General features: G+C 47.7%; 3 protein-coding genes across 7 annotated transcripts in view; 2 read left to right on the top strand and 1 right to left on the bottom strand.

Annotated features, from left to right (window-relative positions):
- The window catches only part of nbas (NBAS subunit of NRZ tethering complex), a 48,452-nt gene extending 38,209 nt beyond the window's left edge, over window positions 1–10,243 (bottom strand). For 2 of the 3 annotated variants that reach the window (XM_088285923.1, XM_088285925.1), the window contains exons 1-15: window positions 9,281–9,454; window positions 8,883–8,934; window positions 8,716–8,752; window positions 8,452–8,529; window positions 8,301–8,348; window positions 7,973–8,016; window positions 5,486–5,619; window positions 4,624–4,757; window positions 3,911–4,009; window positions 2,938–3,076; window positions 2,560–2,625; window positions 2,368–2,496; window positions 1,994–2,057; window positions 1,239–1,432; window positions 470–739 (exon numbers count right to left, since the gene is read on the bottom strand). In XM_088285923.1, coding sequence (XP_088142049.1) covers window positions 470–739; window positions 1,239–1,432; window positions 1,994–2,057; window positions 2,368–2,496; window positions 2,560–2,625; window positions 2,938–3,076; window positions 3,911–4,009; window positions 4,624–4,757; window positions 5,486–5,619; window positions 7,973–8,016; window positions 8,301–8,348; window positions 8,452–8,529; window positions 8,716–8,752; window positions 8,883–8,934; window positions 9,281–9,373 — 1,581 coding nt within the window. In that variant the 5' untranslated portion in view covers window positions 9,374–9,454. Of the gene's footprint in view, window positions 1–469; window positions 740–1,238; window positions 1,433–1,993; window positions 2,058–2,367; window positions 2,497–2,559; window positions 2,626–2,937; window positions 3,077–3,910; window positions 4,010–4,623; window positions 4,758–5,485; window positions 5,620–7,972; window positions 8,017–8,300; window positions 8,349–8,451; window positions 8,530–8,715; window positions 8,753–8,882; window positions 8,935–9,280; window positions 9,455–9,591 lie in introns of those variants that run through there. The other variant, XM_088285924.1, reaches the window with a different exon arrangement.
- On the top strand, window positions 9,883–15,074 carry ddx1 (DEAD (Asp-Glu-Ala-Asp) box helicase 1). The gene is made up of 26 exons (XM_088285926.1): window positions 9,883–9,992; window positions 10,075–10,126; window positions 10,229–10,292; window positions 10,628–10,657; window positions 10,747–10,843; window positions 10,932–10,979; window positions 11,073–11,156; window positions 11,238–11,321; window positions 11,389–11,465; window positions 11,547–11,619; window positions 11,726–11,802; window positions 11,899–12,013; window positions 12,095–12,233; window positions 12,353–12,413; window positions 12,494–12,592; window positions 12,666–12,755; window positions 12,823–13,011; window positions 13,153–13,204; window positions 13,281–13,427; window positions 13,493–13,584; window positions 13,648–13,720; window positions 13,983–14,055; window positions 14,141–14,183; window positions 14,387–14,482; window positions 14,562–14,682; window positions 14,788–15,074. Exons 1-26 carry the CDS (start codon window positions 9,977–9,979, stop codon window positions 14,916–14,918), a joined length of 2,223 nt encoding a protein of 740 aa, XP_088142052.1. The 5' UTR covers window positions 9,883–9,976; the 3' UTR covers window positions 14,919–15,074.
- Window positions 15,075–15,308: 234 nt separating this feature from the next.
- itsn2a (intersectin 2a) overlaps window positions 15,309–22,266 on the top strand; it is a 17,832-nt gene continuing 10,874 nt past the window's right edge. For 2 of the 3 annotated variants that reach the window (XM_088285646.1, XM_088285645.1), the window contains exons 1-7: window positions 15,309–15,422; window positions 18,213–18,267; window positions 19,752–19,847; window positions 19,913–19,976; window positions 20,106–20,275; window positions 20,560–20,748; window positions 21,343–21,442. In XM_088285646.1, the coding sequence (XP_088141772.1) occupies window positions 18,261–18,267; window positions 19,752–19,847; window positions 19,913–19,976; window positions 20,106–20,275; window positions 20,560–20,748; window positions 21,343–21,442 (626 nt within the window). In that variant the 5' untranslated portion in view covers window positions 15,309–15,422; window positions 18,213–18,260. The remainder of the gene's footprint in view (window positions 15,423–18,212; window positions 18,268–19,751; window positions 19,848–19,912; window positions 19,977–20,105; window positions 20,276–20,559; window positions 20,749–21,342; window positions 21,443–22,266) is intronic. The other variant, XM_088285647.1, reaches the window with a different exon arrangement.

The following is a 22,266-nucleotide window of genomic DNA, read 5'->3' as shown; positions in this document are numbered from 1 at the left end:
AAGTGAGCCAACTCCACGATCCAGTGGTGAAGGATGACCACGGATCGAATTTGGGCCGACGACAATGTGCAGCCGGTCTGGACAAAGCGATAGTAATAATGATGTATGACTTTTAACTGGGGGGCTGTTGCGATTTGATGGGCAAGACGAATGGCCGCCGCTGATGATGAAGGCGCCGGATGCGAGCTCATAAAAATGACGGATGAGCCGGCCGTGCTCAAACTGGGAGGGGAGGCCGATTGGCGCTTTTGCCGCAATTTGTCGTGAGCGGCGGCTGCCACACGCCGCAATTAGCCTTTGGGAGAAAATTTAAATCGGCAGTGACGACACTTGTTTTGTCAATTTGCTCTGCCGGAATTTTTGACATTCGAAAAAGACAGATTCAAAAAACTCAGACATTCGAGCTTTTTATTGGACAGCTCCAAAACGTGAGTAAAAGGTCCAATTCATTTTCCAAATGGCCTCGTACCTTTCTCTGGTAGAGCTCCTCGGGCGTGGTGGACCGGAGACTAACCAGCCGGTAGTTCTTGCCGACGGTGCGGGGCCGCTTGCGCGGCGGCGCGAAGCGTTCCATCTCCGTCACGAAGTAGAGGCCCTGCTTGATGTAGCCGAAGTAGCGGGCCTTGGCGGAGGACTCGTCGTCCGAATCCGAGTCTCCGCCGTCGTCGCCCTCGTCGTCGCCGCCGCCGGCCACGTTGCCTTCCGGGCGGACGCGTTTTTGGGCGAGCTTCACCTCGCACTGGCGGCCAAAAACATCAAATGTCAAAAATCACGACCAAGGGCAAAAACTTCAAACTGCATTTCAGCCATGTGGCATGTCGTCTTTTTTTTTTTTTTTTTTTATCAGTACGAGCACTGGAAAAAACACATCATCTTTCTCCTTCGGATTGCATCTGCATGCGCACGCACGCTAAGACTGGCTGATGAAACCTTCCCCAAAAGTTGGCAGCTTAAGAAATCCTGGCGATAACGCGCAAAAAAAGTGGAATAAACCCGGAAGGTGTTGTGATCTCGAGGATTCCAAATACAAAAGAAGCAGAAAAAAAAAAAAGTACAGAGCATTTCATCATCACACAATTGAAGTATTTCCACTTCAAAATTGCATTTGAGGCTGCCGCTTCGGTTTGCGCTTGGAGATTGTGAGTTGCCATACGGACAAAATTCCAAATTTCATGGTATTGTGATCGTTGATGAAGATGATAAAAATCAATGCGTGGCGTGGCGAGGCGGCGACGTACCTCCAAGCTGAGGAATCCGCCATTATGCGCGGCCGTGACTCTGGGCGAGGGCTCGAACCACTCGCACGACTTGCCCAGAAGGTTGCGCAGGCTCCGGACGGACGACACGGTGACGGCGCCAGAGCAGCGGGCCAGGATCAGCACGCCGTCGCTCCACCAGTTCACGTCCACCAGCGGACGGTACTGCTCCTTGTCTGAACAGAAAGCACAACGCGCCGCCGCTCGCATATAGAGAAATATTTTATATATATTATTTTTTTCCAAACCCTCCTGCTATTATACACTTTAAAGCGCAAAAAAATATATATTTTTGCAAACATCTTATGTTCTTAGATTTTGCAACATTCACTTTCAATTACTTTTTTTTTTTGGGTTAGACATGCAGTGGGCCACACTGCTGCATGACCAAAACTTGATATTTTTATATAGAAATAATAATAATAATAAATTAAATTAAATCAAATAAAAAAAGTAGATGGTCACAGATTTGTTGCACGTGCCGCATCAGAGGTAATTACACGCTCATCACGTTGCAATTATGCTCGCAATTTAAAATGAAACATTTCCAACATAGCCAAGCCGTCAGCCGCCTCAAAAAAAAAAGCCCCAAACTGTCAAAGGACAGCATGGTGGGATGAATAAGACGCGTCAAAGAACATTCCATCGAATCCGGCACGCCGTGCTGTGTCAGCGTGAAAAATAAATAAATCGCCAAAAAAGCCGTCTTGTGCCGAAAGCGCCGCGGGCCGAACTACCTTTTATTTTCTTCCTCCTCTCCAGTGACGTCTTCCACTCCGGATTGATCTCCTCAAATCCTGGCTGCCGGCGAGGGAGGGGGAAAAAAAAGATGCCATTAATCTCTTCCCCCCTCTTTCCACTTCCAGGAGGCAGAAATGCACACACATTTGCACAAAGTCATCTTTTCTCCCAGACACCAAACACAAGTGGAACCAAAGGCAGCTCACGATGTGCAAAAAGTACGTTCGTCAAAGCGCACTCCTCACGGGCCTCAACTCGTTCACGCCTACGACAAATTGTTTGTCTGTATGCGGCCTGCGATTGGTTGGCGAGCGGTCCGAAGCCGGCAGCGACGGCGTCCAGCTCACGGCGGGCGAGCGTTGCATCATACCTGCTGGTCCTGATCCCACGCCGCCCTCTGCTTAAGCGAGGGGACGTCCCAGAGCGACAGCCGACCCGAGAAGTGAATAACGGCCAGCAGCGTCCCGTTGGGGCTCAGACTCATGCGCAAAACGCCGTCCTGAAGACGGAAAGTGCTCACGTTGGTCGGCAAGCCACAAGAAAAGCAAACGACTTTGTCTACCTTTTCATGTCCTTGTCGGCCGAACAGCCTCAAGCTCGGCATCCGCAAGAAAGCTCGCTTGTGACTCTGAAAAAAGAAATTAAAAAAACGCCAAACACGTTTTAGGAGCTCCACACATACTTTTAATACATCGCTGCCTCCAGATACGAGTGCCATGACGTATTTTACATTCACGGACAACATTGGTGGCGCGATAATGGCACATAGCAAACACTCGTCATCAAAATTCATGAGAAAAAAAAAATAATAATAATTCTTCTGTGAGATGTTAAGACGTCATGTTTTTAAGGACGTGCAAACAATGGGCAAAATATGGATATTGGAATATGCAACAGCCGTTTTTCCAAAGGTTCAATTTTCCGGTGGCGACGGCCTCACAGTGTTGACGTCGTCCTCCAAGCTGGTGACTTGTTTGTAATGCGGCGAGCCGGAGAGCGTCCTCCACGCCGTCAGACCGCAAGAGGACGCCTTGGACGAGCCGTCCTCTCCCGAATCGCAGCCGGCCACCAACAGCAGCCTGCAACCAACCAAAACATGGCCATCTTATGTGCACGTGGGGGGACATTTGGGTTCGTTTGCATTCATCCATCCATTTTTTATGAGTCACAACTAAAAAGCGGAGAGATTAGAACCCAGCGTGTCGGATGTGCTAACCACGTGCGCACCGCGCTGAATCCAAGTGGACCCGAGGTGGGACGAGCACCGCTCGGCTCAACATTGCACCCTGGTGCCCGCAAGATGAACAGCGGGCAGCACCTCCAAACCAGATTGACGTTTCCAATCAGGCTCGCCGCACGCGCAGATGCCAGAAAACCTGAGACGGCTCGACACGTGCACGATGTCCGCCGCGCGCGCTCACGATCGACATGCTTCGCCAAGTTCAGGTTGCTAAGTAGAAAAAAAGGCTTCAGGGCTTGACGTTTTTTCCAAGGAGCCGTCCAATTGTCCAAAGTGAATGGCAGACTTCACTCCTGTGACTTTTTTTTTTTTTTTTTTGTGGCTCGACTGTACTGTTGATGGCGAGGCCGCTTGCACAAACGCAGGCTCACCGTAAATTGTGTGTCGCCAATCTATATGCAACCGCTTGCGCTGACCCACTTTTCACACGGCACATCATTAAAGTTTCATCCTGTCTGTCGGCCGGCAAACACTCGACAGCGGCCGTCAGGAGCCATTAAGCTGCCGAGGCGAGATTTGTCCGCCAAAGTCAATCTGCTTGCCGTCCGTGGCGCGCGCCGGTGGGAGTGGCTTCCGCATCGGAGGTCGGACGGGCGTGTTGAGCCGGCAACTCGGCAAACGCACTGACGACGGCAGCTTTTCAGAAACCAACTGTCAAGACGTGCGGACTTACCGGTGGCCCGGGTGGTAGATTGCCGAAGTAATGCCGTGAGAGAAGTGAGCGCCGAAGTTGAAGCTGTGGTTCTCTTGGAAGTTCTGATTGGTGCCCACGCTGTTGAAACAAGAGATTGTCAGTCAGTGAGCGAACGAGTGAGCGAAAGTAAAAATAAACATGCTATTAACTTTGGCCATCAGACGGCAGCATTGAGTCTCTTTTGGGTGACATCATGACACGAGGACATTTTTAAGGTCGTACAAGTGGTTTTTGATTGACAGTTGAATGGGGCGCGGTTTCAGTGCATTCTGCTCTTTTACGACGTTTGTTGTCGTAGATGTTTTTGGCTAGGCGCTCCAATACTTTTTGTCTGCACGGTGACAAATGGAAAAGACGGCCGGCGCGGTAAGTTGACAATAGCGGCTGGTGGCGGTTTTGTGATTGACGTCTTAAGAGGATGGAAGGAGCGGCGCTGTCAGCTGAAGGCAAGCCAGGTCAACAACTGACACTTAACAATGCTTAGCTTTTATCTTGGATCCAGTCGACGGACAAGTAAAGTGAACCCCGCTAAGATGCATATTTTTAATTATTTTTTTAGATATTTTAAAAATGATTTTCCCGTCCAGCATTGAAGTTGACTTCCGCGTCTTTGGTGGAAAAATACGTTCCTGGATCCTGTGGCTTTTCACCATTAATGAGTGTCAATCAAAAAAAAAAAAGCGAGGTCTCACCTGACCAGGTAGCTCTTGAGCCCGCCCCCGTAGGTGATGACGAGCAGCTCGGCCGACCACTGAGCGCCGCCCGTGTACCCGAGGAAGATGAGGCCCGCTGCGGCACAGCTGAAATCCCCCGGGAAACTCAGCTCCTTGGATTCGGGGGACGGGGGCGGCATGACAAGATGACAGTCAACGGGAATATTCAGCCATTGAGACGCCGCATTTGGAAAATTGTCTTTTGATGTGTGAAAGAAGCCACAAAGCCTCACCGAAGACGTTACGCCGCGATGTAAAGACGACAGACGGGAGCCCGCCAAACGGTGGCTCGGGAGCCCACAAGAGGCAAAAGGAGGCCGGGCTAGAATGCTAATAAAGCGAGGGGTGCAATGGGTGGACTTTGATACGAGGCATCGAGACGGCGATGACGGAAGGATAAGAAGCACGGAGGGAGGATCAAGCGAGGCTTGAAGGCGTACGCAGCGTGTGACGCATTAAAAATGAAAACGGGGGGCCGTGAAACGGGACTGAAGACGAGACGCCAACCGGAATTTCAAGCAAGTTACGTGACGAGACTTTTTGTCTTTTCTCACTTTCTCATTCGGAATCCGTTTTATGATCTTTGCTAACATTTTCTGCCGTGCAAAAGACAAAATCAAAGACAAGAAAATAACTTTTTTTTCAGCTCGTTTTCTCCGCTTTTGGCTCAGAAACGGGCGGATGAGGAAGACGTGACAGTCCACTGGATTCAAGAACACATTTTGACCAGCTTGAGTTCCATTTCATGTCAACGCGGTCGTTCAAAAATATTTGTCCAATTGCGCCGAGTGATGTCATTGCGACAAAAGTCAACACGTGTGGAGGGTGCGTGGGTGTTTACCGGCGGTATGACAAACAGCTCGCTGCCCACGAGGTCGAAGAGGCGCACCGTGCCCGTGCTGTCGGCGAAGGCCAGCAGAGCGCAGTCGTGGCTCCACGCCACCCGCCGCCATTGAGGGTTGGGATCCTTCGGCACTGCACAAACGAGGCGTGGTCACATGTTACGAGCGAGGACGGCCGAGGCTTCGTTTGAAAGTTAGATGAGCAAAAGTGTGGGCGCACGTGCACGTGTGTGAGAAACAAATCCCTCGCCGCTGCTGCGATGAGGAATCCAAATGCCGACAATGTCGTCGTACATCAGCACATTGCGCCAAGCAAGCGATCAGCGACACGTCTTAATAATTGTCTCACAAAGACGGATTAGTCAAGAAACGATCCAACATGATCATTGAAATTTCCCTCGGCTGGTCGAGACGCAGACTCAACAGTGCGGAGCGCTTTTTGTTTTTTCGGAAGCTTTTTATTGGACACGTCCCAAAAATGCGCCACTGCCTGCCAGTAAGTGACAACCAGCCAAAAACGTTTTGAATTGTCAACAGATGCAATGACGCCAAAGCGCTTTTTTTGTTGACTAAATAAAGCTCCTTCCTTGACTACAACATAGTTCATCATCGGCGGCAAGATGGCACCAAAGCAATATTTTGAATTACAGAAATACGCCAATCAATACAACATAAATCCTGCAGTACCTATAAAATACCATAAGGCAGCAGTATCAACATAAACACATCTGGGTGTATAGTTTTGTTTTATTTAACATGACAATGCTTGTCCCGCCTTTATATATCCAGTGATGCAAATGTTGTGCAAATATGTCTCTTTTGGCGTGTAAAATTTCTTCAACAGCGTGAAGGATGATACAACCGCCACAGCAATAAAGTTATGAAAATCAAGTGTGTGTGTGTGTTTCTTTTGTTGTTAGCGCATAATGGCGCTCCTGGCATCTATTGTGTCGGCTGAGCAGACGGCGCTCACGGCCCCCGGTGGGCAATGCGGCCGACAAATAAAAGACAACGCATGACGGGACTTGGAGAACAAAAGACAGAGGAGACGTAAAGCAGTGGCTGGTGACAAAGAATAAATCCGGCACTCCCCCGACCGCCGTGAGTGAGGGCCGATGCATCAAACGGCTCCGCAGGAGGATGAAAACGTGGCACGCCTTCAAGCTTTAATGAATGCATCATTTGCAAAGTCTCACGGGACATTTCATTAGGCACGCCTACATAACGACTTCACAGTATCTGAAAAGTCATCATAATGCCTTCAGCAACTGCAAGCAAAACGTTTCAGTCATTGCACACAGCTGACTGGTTTCTATGGGAGTTAACTGGAAGGCATGTGTAGTGCAATACTGCCACCTCTTGACATTTTAGCGATACTGTTGGAAATGATGAGCCAGTGTAGAAAGGCGGCGCCTTGAGATACGAGTGAACGGAAATGCCACTAATCCAGCCCAACTCACGTGGAGATATAAGAAAATGACGAATGTTGCAGCTCCGTGTGCTGTGTGCAAATTGGCCACCAGGGGGAAGTAGAATGCAGTCATGCAGATAAAAAGAAAAGCTTCAAGGTTGTTGTCAAACTGTTTTGGTAGTGAGACAAAGTTGATGACATACGACTCATTTGTAAATGAGGGTAGATATTTCTAGACTGACACTGGCAGGAAATTTGTTTTACTTTATATTCAGCTCATGTACAGTATAGATGTCATTCGATTATGCAGGTGTGCATAATGTTGACGAGAGCAGGCAACAAAACCGTTCCGGTGTTCTCTCTTCTAGCTCCTTTTTCAATCTTTTCTTCAAATTACACCCCCCCCCCTCTTTTTTATGTATTGTGCACGCTAGCCGCAACCGAGAGGGGCTCCATTTCCACATAAATGGCTTTTTTTACAATGGTTGGTTGGGGGGGTAAGAAGCCAGAAAATGGGCTGGGGTGCGTGCGTGGGTGGAAGGCGAGGAGGAAATCAGCCCGCAAAGCCGCCACGCGCGCCATCCATGTAAAGAAGCTTCGTTTATCACAGCTCAGCAGCCATGAATTATGTAAGCGGCCAGGCAGGACAGCGAGGGGGGGGGGGGGGCGGCGGCGGGGACGATGCCGGTAAGGCGAGAGTGAGCGCGAGCATGCACGATGATGCCAACACCGAAGCAATGTTAAGAAAGAAAATAGACGTTGCCATTTTGTGCAACTAACTGAAAAGCTTCAGGTGACAACCACCAGATTTTCATTTCCTTTTTTCCAGCCAGGTGTTATTCGGTTGACAGGTGAGCAGGCGCTTGTTTCAGTACATTCACTGGACACGCCCACGGCGATTGATCAAGAGCGGCTTCATTTCACCATTTTGAAGCTTGAGAATCTTTTTTTTTTTTCACTCAAAATTGGCCACATTTGCTAACATTTGTTCTCCGTGCCTTGTCAAATGAAGACCATATTTATTTTCGGTATTCATTAGGACTGCGAGGCTCGAAGAAGGCAAAGCGGCTCTTACCTTGGCACTTCCCAATAACCGAGCCAAAGTCGTCTCTCGCAGATCTGAAAAGAAATAAAAAGCAAAACTGAACGCAAACTGGCGAGTTTTAACGTACTCGGTGGCTCAAGTTGAATTGGATTTTCTTCCAAAGACGAGCTATGTGGACTCAATTGTGTTGTTCAGACAACTCAGGCTACTTAAGAACTTTTGTCCCCAAGTGATATTGGCATTGATTTTCATTTCGATAAGAACTCCATCCGTCTTCAATAGACAAATATGCAAAGGCCACACCCTTTGCGAGCGATTACGCAGTGACAGTTTGAGACGATGTTCGCTCGGCAAGTACCTGATCTCCACGCACTGGTCCTGAACCACCGCCAAGAGTTTGCCGTTACTGAAGAGGCAAAAAAAACAAACGAACACATGTGTCAAGCGAACGGACAAACAATGAAAATGATTTTGTGAGGCTGTCACATGATCGTGTGTGTGATGCTCACCTGGAGAGCACCAGCTGCCAGCCAATCTGCTTGTTCACCAGCTGCAGGAGGCCCAACGGCAGAGAAGAGCTGGACGGGCTGAAGGTGGCAGAAGCAAACGCCATCATTTCTAAATAGTTATCTACATTATATTATCCTTGCAAGATTACGACTCTTAACTACATAGTCATTTTCTTTTTGGCACATGTGACCCAAGTAATGCTCCATAGTTTTATTCAAATATTTTTTTATTAATATTAAGTTCCATATTTCTTTTCAAATTACCTGTACCACAAATAGTGCAGGATGAGGCGGAAAGGGCCTGGAAGGAAAGCAACAATTAGCACACAAACGTTTAGCAACATTAAAACAAAACACTTCAACTAAAGAAGCAGAAAAAATAACATCCATTGAGCTCACTTTTTAATAATCCAACCCAAACTTTGCCTTACCTGTCACTGCTTTTGCTACAAGGGAGGTTTTATGTTCCTTGTTGCCTCGTAGCTGCAAAAATAAGACAAGAGGTGATTTCTTCTCATCACCATAATACTCTGTTCATTTAAATGGAATTTTACATCACTTTAATGTTTTAAAGGCTGTTTGCGGTGAATGGAAGTGCCTCATTGCGTGACATAAGGAGAAGCGAATTCATCAGTTTAAATGAATAATTAATAATAAAAAAAAAATTCTCTTCTCTGCCAAATGTCGCTCCGAATTTGAATCGAAGTTGGACTCATGTTGACGTCGGCGGCTGCACATCGAGCAAGCTCCACGTCACAGCTGCAAAGGTGACGTCCAACTTGCGGCAGAAATGCCAGCAAAGAAAGCTTGCAAATGGAAGACGACTCACCAGAGTGTCAATCTCCGGAGGCCATTCGCTTAGAACGAGCAAATCGTACAAAATGTTTTCATCTTCGCCTTCCATGACGCTTTCTTCTGCCATGTTAGCTGACTGCAAAGCAAGCGCAGCTGTCACGGCCGACTACGGCAAGCGCAAGGGAACAAAAACAAGAAAATCAACACTTGCGAAGTGATTACATCGGGAACTAAAGTCATAACTTGACCACGCTTTTCTTTACTTTAATAATTTTGGCTCATAGTTTACACAATTACTCACTGTAAATTCCATTCAAATTCCCATTTACGGCTTTTTGTGCTTACGTTTTTCTTCAGTTCCTCGCAGATTGTTTCGTTCTCGTTTTCATTTCTGCTTATTCGACATTTCTAAATATATTAATTGTAAAGCGTCTATCGTGGCGTTTGATTTCGGTGCTGAGCTTCTACTTTACACATAATTTGTGATAGTGATTATAATATTTTTAAAAAAAAAAGAACACACGTGTCGTTGTGAGGGGACAAATAGACGCATTATAAACTCGATTTCACTTTTGTTCAAATCGTAATCGCAATTGGGAAATTACATTTGGGAAAATAAAAAAAAAACAGAACGCGTTGTTTCCTTCCGATCCGCCTCAAAGCAAAAGTGCCCCCGTGCAAAGTCGCGTCCACGTCACATCCGGCATATTTTCTCACGCTGGTTGCTGTCATGGCAGCCTTTTCTGGTGAGTTCAACTTAAAACCGAATAATAAGCACGAATTGAACGCGACGCGATGTCATTGCGAATCATCGTTTGTGTCGTTTAGAAATGGGCGTTATGGCGGAAATCGCGCAAGCTGTGGAAGAAATGGACTGGCTGTAAGTCACGTGTTCTTTGTGTTAGTCGACGTCTGCACACTCATCGCTGCATGTCGATCTGAAATGTCAAGTGCTTCTTCTATTGTCACTGTTTCATGTCAGGCTTCCTACTGACATTCAAGCCGAGTCCATTCCGTTGATTCTCGGCGGAGGAGATGTCCTCATGGTGAGCCTGCCAATAGTCTGCACAATTGATTTCTTCAAGTCAGCAGTCGAATGCAGCACGCAACGATGCTGAGAGTTCAGAATTGGTGTTTGTCTGGTGACATGACAAATATTTCATAAAAGTCACCATAAGTGCCGAATGTGTTCACAGATAGTAGACCAAAATTGTCCAACTCAAGTTTTGCTATCACGTTGCTCATATCATGTTGCGTTAACATCAGGCTGATGAGTTTGACATGGCAATACATCGAGGCTGAAATCGGATTGGACAGCAAAAACTATTTGCAACCAGGATAACATTTGACAGCCATTTTTTTTTTCCATTTTTTCCTGAAGGCAGCCGAAACTGGTAGCGGTAAAACAGGAGTGAGTATCGGTGAAATAAAATAAAATGTTTCAAACGAACCTTCACGTTCCACGTCGCCGTCTGATATTAAACGTGCTGCGATTGTCAGGCCTTCAGCATTCCCGTCATCCAGATTGTGCATGAAACGCTGACCGACCAGCAGCAGGGCAAGAAAGGCAGAGCCGACATCAAAACGGGTGGAGCTGGTGAGCGTCACCTGATCGCTCAGAATGATCTGCGCACACATCAATTGCGAAAAGGTTAATTATGCTGATGTGGTGTCGTCTTTGTCAGTGTTCAAAAATTGGCAGATGAACCCGTATGACCGCAGCGCTGCATTTGGTAAGAAGAGCAGAAAAAAACAGAAGAAACAATGCGCAACTGTTCAGCTTTGCATTTGTTACTAACTTCTCGCTACTTGTGGCTTCATTTCAGCGATCGGGCCGGACGGACTGTGCTGCCAGAGCCGCGAGTTCAAGGAATGGCACGGCTCCCGCTCCACCAAGGGTGTTACCAAAGGTCAGCCAACGTTTCCGATTTCAGCCTCTTCACCAAACGCTACCGACTTTCCCTTTGAAAGTGTTGCGCTTGTGACTGCAGGCAAGTACTGCTACGAGGTCTCGTGCCACGACCAAGGCCTGTGTCGCGTCGGCTGGTCCACCAGCCAGGCAGCTCTCGACTTGGGTAAGTCACTTTCTTTTTTCTTTATTGCTTGACTGTTTATTTTCTTGTTGTTCTTCCTCCTTTGTAGGAACGGACAAGTACGGGTTTGGTTTTGGCGGAACTGGGAAGAAATCGAACAACAAGCAATTTGACAGCTATGGCGAGGTCAAACGCAAAAGTGGCATTCCGTGGGTTAGCGTTACGAGCGCTTCTCAAAAATAATTTTCTTGTTTTGTTCCTTTGCAGGAGTTCACCATGCATGACACAATTGGATGCTACATCGACATGGACAAAGGCCACATTTCCTTCTCCAAAAATGGTACTTTTATCGTTAGTAGCTGACTGGCCACAATAATATCGATGCATCGGCTGGGACGGCCTCCAGCACGCTCCACTTTTGTGATGTTTGTTTTCAAATCAACCAGGTAATGATTTGGGTTTGGCTTTCGAGATCCCTCCAAATCTCAAGAACCAGTCCTTCTTTGCATCCTGTGTGCTCAAGGTATTGTTTGCTTTGATCAACGTTGAACAAAGTCAACTCATGGTATAAAAAAAAAAAAAAAAAGTTGTTTTTGTTGTGTGTGTGTGTGTGTGCCAGAATGCAGAGTTGAAATTCAACTTTGGGGGGGACGACTTCAAGTTTGCGCCCAAGAGCGGCTTCGTCGCCTTGGATCAGGCGCCGGATGCTCACACGGTCAAGTCTTTACAGACAGGTCGGTACCTTTCAAAATAAAAGCCTTGTGCTCAACTATGAATAACCGTCGCCGTGACATTTTGTTTGCTTGCATTGGCAGGCAGCGCCAAGGTGAGTCAAACAAAAGCGTCCAGCAACGCCCCCAAGGCGCTGATCATCGAGCCGTCCAAGGAACTGGCCGAGCAGACCCTCAACAATGTCACGCAGTTCAAGAAATACGTGGCCGACCCCAAGCTCAGGTGCCACGCAACACCTTGACATAAGTACAATGCAAACAACCTACCAGCAGAGGTCGCCAACGCCCCGGCACAGTTGTGACTTTTCACGTTGGTGTGTGCGTGTGCGTGTGCGTGTGCAGGGAGCTGCTGGTGATTGGCGGCGTGGCTGCCAAGGAGCAAATGTCCGCTCTGGAGCAAGGCGTACGTAGCCTCCAACATTTAGTTGCTGCTGCATGGCCTGCTCCTCCCTTTTCAAATTTGGCTTTTCTTTTTCTTTTTAGGTGGACATTGTGGTGGGAACCCCCGGCAGACTGGACGACCTCATATCCACCGGGAAGCTGAGCCTGTCCCAAGTCCGCTTTCTGGTCCTTGACGAATGTGTACGGATGATCCCGAATGTTTTTTGTTTGCGGTGGCGTGCAGCTCAGGGGCAATACTTTTTGTCGTCTGCAGGACGGCCTCCTGTCGGCGGGCTACACGGACTTCATCAACAGAATCCATAATCAGATCCCTCAAGTGACGTCTGATGGAAAACGGCTGCAGGTACGAGGAGGGAGGGCGCTAACGAGGGTGCGGCGAGAACCCACAATTAATTTTGCGCGGGGCGCAGGTGATCGTGTGCTCGGCCACGCTGCACTCGTACGACGTGAAGAAGCTGTCGGAGCGCATCATGCACTTCCCCACTTGGGTGGACCTGAAGGGCGAGGACTCGGTGCCTGAGACCGTGCACCACGTGGTCGTGCCCGTCAACCCCAAAGCCGACCGACTCTGGGAGCGCTTGGGCAAGAGCCACGTCCGGGTCAGTCGGCCGGGTTTTGCTTTTTCAAACATTTGCTCCCTTCATGTTGACTTTGCGTTGAGGCAGCAAACTGTGGAACTGAGTTTTTTTTTTTTTTTTTTTTTTTTTTTTTTTTTTTTTTTTGCTTTCCCGTTGGGCTAGACTGATGAGGTGCATGCCAAAGATAACACCAGACCGGGAAGCAACTCAGCCGGTGCGTTTTGGAAAACATTTCTTCTTGCCACACATTCCCACGTGAATGTCACAATGTCGCATTTTGCATTTTCCAGAAATGTGGTCTGAGGCCATCAAGATGCTGAAAGGCGAGTACACGGTGAGGGCCATCACCGAGCACAAAATGGACCAGGCCATCATCTTCTGCCGCACCAAGATCGACTGTGACAACATGGAGCAATACTTCATCCAGCAAGGAGGAGGTAGAAGGCTTTTCTCGGCTCTTTAAAAAAAAAAAAAATATGCTAAGATGGTCACTTCCCATCAGGTCCAGACAGCAAAAAGCACCAGTTTTCCTGCGTCTGTCTCCATGGCGACCGCAAGCCCCACGAGAGGAAGAACAACTTGGAGCGCTTCAAGGTAAAGGGACCACTTGCAAAAATTGTTGCAGTTGTGCGACATTTCAGGTTTTTGTGCCCGCAGAGAAAAGAAGTGCGACTTCTGATCTGCACCGACGTCGCCGCCAGAGGGATCGACATCCGAGGCGTTCCCTACGGTAGCTCCACTGCAAATGCAGACTCGGCGTTTAGTCTCGTCATCCTCACATGCCCGTTTAGGCAGCAGGTTGTTTTCCAGGCATGCCTGAACAGCACATCTTCTGACATTTATTTTGAAAAGGTCCGGCATAAAACTTTTCATCTCGTTTACTTTTCGCTTTCAATTTCTACAGCAACCCGCTAAAGAAGCAGCGCTCATGTTCGTTTTAGTTTTCAATTCCATTTCTGTCGATTAACATTTAGTTTACTTTGTTTCTCTAGTGATTAATGTCACGCTGCCAGATGAGAAGCAGAACTACGTCCACCGAATTGGCAGAGTTGGTCGAGCAGAAAGGTGAGGCGTTTAACGGGTCTGATGTTTGTTTGCGCATTATCTCGTGGCTCTTCGAAGTCGTATTTTCTTTTTTTTCCACCCACAGAATGGGCTTGGCCATCTCATTGGTTGCCATGGAGAAAGAGAAGGTAAAGCTTTGTCAAGTTGACTTTCTATATTCCGCCGCTGCCCATTTAGGCAGCACGTTTGCACACCTACAATACTTAGACGGAGTTCTTATTTTAGTTCTAAATAGTGCTGCAACAAAAATGTTTCCCTCTCCATTCCCTTTGTCTTGACTTTTACTGCTTTGGCTCCACCCTGCGTTCAACAGCGTTTTGTATTTCTTCAGGTGTGGTACCATGTCTGCCCAAACCGAGGCAGAGGCTGCTACAACACGCGACTCAAGCAGGATGGAGGCTGCACCATCTGGTACAACGAGAAGGAGGTGACTGGCGCCCTCTATGGCTTCTGGTTATTATTTTGGTTGACGTGACATGGTCTGTGGTCACCTTTTTGAATGGCAGCTGCTGTCCGAAATCGAGGAACACCTCAAGTGCACCATCACCCAGTGCGAGCCCGACATCAAGGTGCCCGTGGACGACTTTGACGGCAAGGTGACTTACGGCCAACGCAGGACACTGGGAGGTACGGCTTTCGCGCTCCAGGCTCCAAACTGCGGCCACCAGAAAAAAAACATGGGATTTTTGCCTCGCATGTCTTGCTGAACATATTTGGTATTTACCGTGCTAGGCGGCAACTACAAGGGTCACGTGGACGTGCTGGCTCCCACGGTGCAAGAGCTGGCCAACCTGGAGAGAGAGGCCCAGACGTCCTTTCTTCACCTTGGCTACCTGCCCAACCAGCTCTTCAGAGCCTTCTGAACGCAGCTCATCGCCATCCATCTGCAGCGTATCACATACAACACCAATATTGAAGAAAAAGCTTTCGTTGAATGAGCTGCAATACTTTATTGTGAGCAATTGCCTGTTGAGGCATTTTGTTTTCTCTTCTGAAATAAACTATCAGTGAGCACTCAATGGAGTCATTACTTGTATTGTGGAATTAAAGCAATAATCTGCTCATGTTATCCATGTAAAAGTATCAGGCTAAAATGACAATTCTTTGAAACTGGATCCCTTAATAGTCCAAACCGCAATTGAAACAGGACATCGTGACGCGAGTCATTTTACGTTGAAAATCCCAGGCGGAAGTTAATGGCGAAATGACTTCCGGTTTGCCCCGAGACTCCGCCCCCTTCCAATCTGCCGCCGGCCCCGCCTTCGAGGCGTCCTCTGCTTGCTCCTCGCTGTTTCCTCCTCCGCTATCCCAATTCAATTGGCCTCCTGCGGATGTCTTGACAACCGGCCGCTGTGCCTCCGCAACAGGTAAATAAGAACCCGTTTGCAGTCGTCCATTTTGCTACGAAAACGTTGCTGCATTTCTTCTTCTTTCAATTGTTCTTATTAGCGAGAGAAAGCTTAGCGTGTTCTACGCACGGATATACACACACACCTCATCTCATCTATTTATTTTTTATTTTTGGAGGGGGGTTGTGTTTGTTTTTCGTTTTTTTACACGCGTCTGAAGCCTGCCACGTTACCTTCGCCTTTTTTGGAACAAAGATTGTCTTTTTCCTTTTTTGTTTGTTTGTTTGAGACAAACAGCCGCCAGCCTTCGAGCTTTATTCTCAAGTCAATACATTTTGGTGGGCCTCTCTTCCCATCGGTGTTATAGATTTGAAATAAGGAAACTATGAATACTGGTGTTCAGTTTATTTTTAAAGTCCTATTTTTAAACAATTGGTAACCTTTTTTTTTTTTTTTGCTTAAAAGAAAGGAACAAATCCATTAAGCAAAAAGAAAACACACTCCACAAAGTAGGCCACTTTATTTGCGTGCATGAACAAGTAAAAAAAGAAATGATGTGGCAGGCTGCATCTGACCTCTGGGACTTGACTTTGACACCTGCACTCAAAATCAGTGATTCCTTAGTGTGGCATAACAATTTGCCAAAGATTCCGCAGGAAGCGATCCAAACGGAGACAAGATTAGCACTATTTCAGTTTTCAATTCGTGATTTTTTTTTTAAGTAAAACAAGTGCATTGGCTCAGTGAAGATGCTCGAGATCACGGCTGTCAAAGTCATTTTGGGTCTTATTAGACTATGCAGGTGTACCTAATATTGTGGCCTTCGTATACCTTCAACGTCCCTTTCTTTGCTCTCGAGGCTCTTTTGGTCTCATTTACTCACAATCTGTGTTTTGATCTACAGTAGACATCTTATTTGATTTTATTTATAGGCACAACTAATCGACTTTTTGCAATGAAAAAAATCTTTGTTGTTGCGCTACATATGTGAGGCGACATACAATATTGGATTCATTGCATGAGTGTTGTTTCTAAAGGACCCAATAAGAACTTTAACATTGACTTACGCCTGCAGCAGCACAACAGGGGGAAGGTGAATAGCAGTGTGAATACTGTATAAGTGCACACGCACAAACACACACACGTATACGTACAGACACACAGGTTTCTTTCTTCCCAGAGGCTTGGCCAAGTTTCCTGTGCTCGAACAGGACAGTCCTTCTATGCAAAGTGTGTGTGGGGGTGTGTGCATGTGTGTGAGACACGTTCCCTCACACACACACACACACACACCCCGTGATGCATTGATGTGCACATCCAAGCACAGGTGCCAATCAGCATGCAGGGAGAGTCCAAAAGTCGTCAATTTGTCAACTGAAGCGAGCTAAAGAGGTTTGATGCCAAGTTCATCAAAGTGAAATTCCAAATTTGAAAATGGGTCCTTGTTTTTGACTCCAAAAAAAAAGGAGGAGGAGAAACTGCGAGGCTGCTCTGGCATATTTGACACCGCTCATTCACACCCCACCTCGGAGCACTCCAGTGTTTGTCAATCAGGGTGGATACGACTGCCTTGTTTGCGCAAGACAAGAGAAAGTGCAGCACGGTTGCTACCTTGACTTACAAGTTTTATGTTCGCCGACCGAGCTTGTTCCTCCATGCGCTCCAAACACAAATCAATTGGACCTCACTGAAACGGATTGAAAGGCCAGTCACCGCGTTCCTGCCCCCAAATGACTTTTGTCACAAAAAAAAAATGACTGAGAAAAGCTTTTGACAGCAATCTTTAGTCAGCGACCACTCCATCAACGGTGTCATCTTTTTTCCCGCTCACGACGCGCTTTCTACGACCTAGCGTGGCGTGTACTCTTTTGATGCCATCCGTAGACGTGCTTTGTTGACGTGCGACGTGCCTCAACTTGTCTGACTTCCACCGTGTTGCCATGCACAAGTGTGAGAAAGCGTGGGTGCACGAAAAATGGAGTCATTGTGAGCGCTTTGAGCGTCCGCTTGTCCAGAAAAGCGCCAAATAAATCGGGTTATTATTCGCAACTAACTTGTCATCTCCAAAAGAGCTGCAATGCTGACATCTACTGGCGTTTAGTCATCATTACAGTTGTTGGAATGTCTGGACCTTCATGTATGCCTAATGAAAAATGGACTTTATGCTTGACTTTTTACATTTGGGTTGGGAAGAGAAAGTCACCAAAGCCAAGCACAACAATGGGTCGACCCAAAATGTTTGCCCCAAAGCTGACATCAAAACTCCTAAAATAACTCAAATAAGCAGCTGGGAATTGACTTACGAGTTTTGCCGAGGGGCCCACGTGGATTTTGCCATCCGGATAGATATCCGATGATTTGATCTTCCAATTGAATAATTGAAAGGATATTATTGATTTCAAAAAGATTTGGGCCTTCTTTTCCATCTTTTTTGTATTGGAGCACATGAGCAATGGAAGCGTGAATGTGAGCGGGAAAAACAAAATCTCGTCAGTTGATCCCGAGCCAAGCGACGAGGACGAGGACGAGGACGAGATGGTTGCGAACGATCGACGCATACGTCGTAAACGTCGCCGGGGGAATCAAGACAAACTGCTCGTACGCTCGGGCCGCCACGTGCTATCGAAAACAAGACAAAGCTGTACGCCGCTTCCCTCCAGAGCCTCGTTTTTCCTTATTTTTTTTTTTTTTTTAAAACCTCCTCCTGCCTTGTCTCCCCCCAGCATGCGAAAGACACACACACACGCACGCTCAGTCGGTCGGTCTACTCACTCACTCACGCATGTTGCCTTCTCTCCCCCTCTGCAGATGTCTGCGAGTTAGCCAGCCGTGCGGAGGACACCGCCACCTGCAGCCATGAACGGTAAGAAAGCACAGGGTCAACTTGAAGGTGGCTCAAATGTGACGTGTGTACAAACGCTTTTTGGACGGTACATTTTGAACAATACTGGCTTGCTCCAATGAAACTCGCTATTGTCCAAGAAAAAACATCCAGACTTTCTCGAGGTGACAAAGTGAGGGAGGGAAGCACGTACTTGATTGCGATTGTAAATGAGTTCTTTGCTAAATTTGCAGTTCCGAAGAACGCATGATTAGCCGCTCAAAATATTGTGGTTGTTTGTCTTTGCACGCCCTGCGATTGGCTGGCAAGCAGTTTAGGGTTATGCCCCGCCCACTTCCCGAAGGCAGCTGATCTCAGCTCCGGCACAGCCGCAACTCTCACGAGGAGACGTGACTTTGGATATGGGATGGAATTCTAACATTTTTAAAAATGCATATTTAATCGATTAATTGACATTTGACGGGCGCCGATTGCCACCTGCTGGCATGGAGGCTTTTTGCAACGGTCCCGCCCCTTTTTTTAAACAGAACTCTGAGCATCACTTATCTTCTCTTCAAGCATCTTGATGCTCGCGAACGGCGTGTTGAGCAGCTTTGCCGCGTTCCCGGCGGGGCTGTGCCAAATCCTGCCAGCGTTGGGCAGATTAATGACGTCAGCTTTTGCTGACAATGCCAGCAAGTGGGTCAGGCCGTGGGAAGAAAAGTACCTGCACAGGTGTTTCGCGTGCTGATGTGGGTCAGAGTGAGCGGCTTAAATGAGGAAAGCGCGTGAACGCATCAAACGCACCTTCCTTGGTGACGGCAACCTCCGCTGGATGTCGGCGGGTCTCGTCGGCTCCTCGGAACACGATGCTGGTCCAATTTCATCCTGAGGCAACCTCCAGGGGACTTGGTGTGTGTGTGTGTGTGCCAGGCTCACAGAGCCAGGATGTTTGTGTGAGGTTGGGGGAAGTTCAGGCTGGCATTTCCTGAAGTGAGGGAACTGCTAAATGGCTTGAAAAACGTCAAGTCTACCTTCTCATTTATATCGTTCTCATCTTCCCCAAAGTGTCACAGGATCACTCCAACCTCGTAAACGGCCCGCCAGCTTTCATTTGTTTATGTTTCCTTTTTTTGTGACCAAGATTGTCATCGAATTTAGTCGGATGTCGAATCAGTTTTCTCCATTGAAATGAAAACAAAGGCCAATAGTTTGTTCAAGAATAAAAATTCCACTTCAACGTATCCAACCTTACTGTGTGTTGTGATCGGAGCGACTCTTTTGTGACTTATCGATTGCCATCGGCGTGGTTTGCGCTTTTACTGCTCAGCCACCCCGAAAACGGCCTTGAGAGATGCAAGCGAAAGCGACTGACGGTGGATTTTTCTGCATTGATTAGCGCGGGAATTGCACGTCACAGGCCAACGATGCAGAGTCGGCACAAAACTTTGAACTTGTGAACTTTTGTGTTCATGCGGTAGATCTCAGGTGCAGCTCCATGTTCTTATTCCATATATCGTCGGCAGGTGGATGCGGCACCGCGTGGTCCGTCTCTCCGGAGGAGCGAGGCAAGCACGACAAGCAGTTTGACGCTTTGGCCCCCGTCCTCGGCTACGTCTCGGGTACAAACTCGCAACTTTGCCCCGCTTGGCTGCTCCTCCCGTGACCTTTGCTCTCCCGTCCGCAGGTGAACAAGCGCGAGGATTCTTCCTGCAGTCGGGCCTGCCATCGTCCGTGCTGGCCGAGATCTGGTGAGTCGGGCCTCTCGGCTTCCTCGCTGATTCCAAATGGAAATGCTTGATTGGGTCGCTTGCTTGGCTTCAACTTTTGAAGTTTTGGAGAGGGAGCGAATTTCATTCCGGCGAGCGCGTCTCTTTCAGGAACTTGGCCGACATGGACGGCGACGGCAAGATGGACCGGCAGGAGTTCTCCATCGCCATGAAGCTGATTAAGATGAAGCTGCAGGGCCGAAGTTTACCCGCCGCGCTGCCGATGGGCATGAAGCAGCTTCCTGTCGCTCATGCCGCCCCCCCTTCGTCGGCCCGCTTCGGTACAAACAAAACAAAAAAGGAGTGTGACTCACGTTTATTTCATGGATCTTGCGGTTTGTATCTATATTTTGCGTTGATCATTTTTCAACACTTACAAGTGGACACTTGCATTTGCCAACTCCGCACGCATGTTTAGTTTTGCTTTCATAATCCAAATTGATGATCGCTACTGTGTGCATTTTTGTGTTTCCTAAATCCGCACGGAACCTCAGTCATCCTCCGACTCACTTTTCATCCACACGTCCCGCCGCATCCTAACCCACTTTCCACGTCCCCCTTGCAGGGATGGGCTCGTTGCCCAACCTCTCGGTTGGCATGTGCGCCACGCCCATCCTAACCCCCATCCCCGCTAACCCCCCCGTGCGAGCGGCGCCGCCCATCGAGATGCTGCCTCCGGTCGCCCCGCTGGGAAGCGCCGGCTTTCCGCGCTGCCACCGGCACTTGCTGGGCCCCGCGCCTCCCGTGGCTGCAGGTCGGTTGTGCGTTTCGGGGGGGGGGACTTACTTTGACTTTCACAAACGTTTTGGCAATGTGGAAAAAAGCTGCACAAGCCTTCCTGCTATTTCCTTCCATCCCTCGCCGCCTCATCTGTCCGGTTGGCTTGTGTTCAAGTCCGATTCCGGGCATGTGACATGAGTGATCTGATGAGGCCACGCGCCGATCGCGCAGTCCCAGTCCTCATCTTGCACTGAGCCGACCGTATCGAGCGCAAGCGGATAAGATTAGACGTTCAAGGTTTACAGGTTGCTTGCGCAGAGAAAATACAGATGTTGTTTGCAAGTTTTCGTCCAATCCAAATTTGGGCCGGCACCAAATTGTGATGGCTTCTTCAATAGTTAACTCACTCACTACCAGCCGAGTAAAAAAAAAAAATATGGTAGTAAATGAGTTCATTAATCATAACACGGCCAAATTTAAGTTCGTTAACAAATGAAAAATGGTCAAAAATGTTCCCACTTTCCAAAATAATAATATCAAATAATTTTGGGATTTTGTCCTTCAGATTTCTGGTTTGTGAAGATCTTGAAAAAGTGACCAACATTTCATCCACCTTGTGTTTTGGCAGGGCTTCCTCTCTCGGGTTTTTCTTCTCCACTGACGTTTTCTCCAGCTGGCAGCAGCGGCATGTCTCAAGCCAACTCTCTCGTGGACCTGGCGTCCAGCAGGTGAGCCTGCAAACGGGAAGAAGTCATAAATGCAAATCAATCTCTTCGTATGCAAAACGTGAAGAAAGAAAAAGAGTCGCGAGTTGATTGCACGTTGTGATAACGGAGCAGGGCAGGAAGTTGCGAATGGCAAAGCGAGCAATTTGCCCGATTTCCTTTTAGACAACAACTCCCTTTAGCTGAAATGCATTTCGCATTCCTAACTGATTTTGTTTATGCTGAAATTGAAAGACGATTAGGTGTTTTTTTTTCATTTTTTTTTTACAAAGCACTGCACTGGTGTAAACAATCCGGTCAGCGCTAAGCTTTTTGTGACAATCGTAACTAATATCCTTGCCCCTCCTTGGTAGCTTTGTGTTAGCGTGCGTGTGTCCTGAGGGAACAAGTTGGCTCTTGTATCTGATTTCAGAGTTTTTCAACTCATGTTCAGAAGTTCAAACAAGTTCCAGGAATGTGTGTACAACTCATTCCTGATTGGTTGCAAACGCATGCACAGGTTTGAATTTGTTTAACAATATCAAACAATTTGAACATGTCTGAGGTGTGTCAAAATACTCGCCTGACGCGTCCAGTCATCAGTTTACAGGGCGGCCATTCCTCGGGCGCCGGAAATGTCACCATTTGTGGAAACGGCTTTCATTGTCATCATTTCCAGCTTCTGGCAATTTGCTCTTGACGTTTCCATTAACGGCAGTCCAACCTTTTCCGCCGATGTCCGAGTTGATCAAGTACATTTTTTCACCGCAGTCTCGCTCAGGTTTTCGTTGGAATTCAAGCTGTAATGATGAACAAATGCCTGTAGATGGCAGCATTTTATAGTTTTG

This window comes from Idiotropiscis lumnitzeri, chromosome 21, assembly GCF_059441095.1.
Source record: "Idiotropiscis lumnitzeri isolate Australia: NSW breed Sydney's pygmy pipehorse chromosome 21, RoL_Ilum_1.0, whole genome shotgun sequence".
In the NCBI taxonomy this organism is placed as follows: domain Eukaryota; kingdom Metazoa; phylum Chordata; class Actinopteri; order Syngnathiformes; family Syngnathidae; genus Idiotropiscis; species Idiotropiscis lumnitzeri.
The sequence above is the reverse complement of the archived record's forward strand: the minus strand, read 5'-3'. Positions and strand labels throughout refer to the sequence as shown.

Bases quoted from the DNA above. Each gene is read 5' to 3' on its own strand.
- ddx1 (XM_088285926.1), top strand. The intron at 10,127-10,228 runs GTAAGTCACGTG...GTTTCATGTCAG, and splicing joins GTGGAAGAAATGGACTGGCT to GCTTCCTACTGACATTCAAG. The intron at 11,620-11,725 runs GTACTTTTATCG...CAAATCAACCAG, and splicing joins CATTTCCTTCTCCAAAAATG to GTAATGATTTGGGTTTGGCT.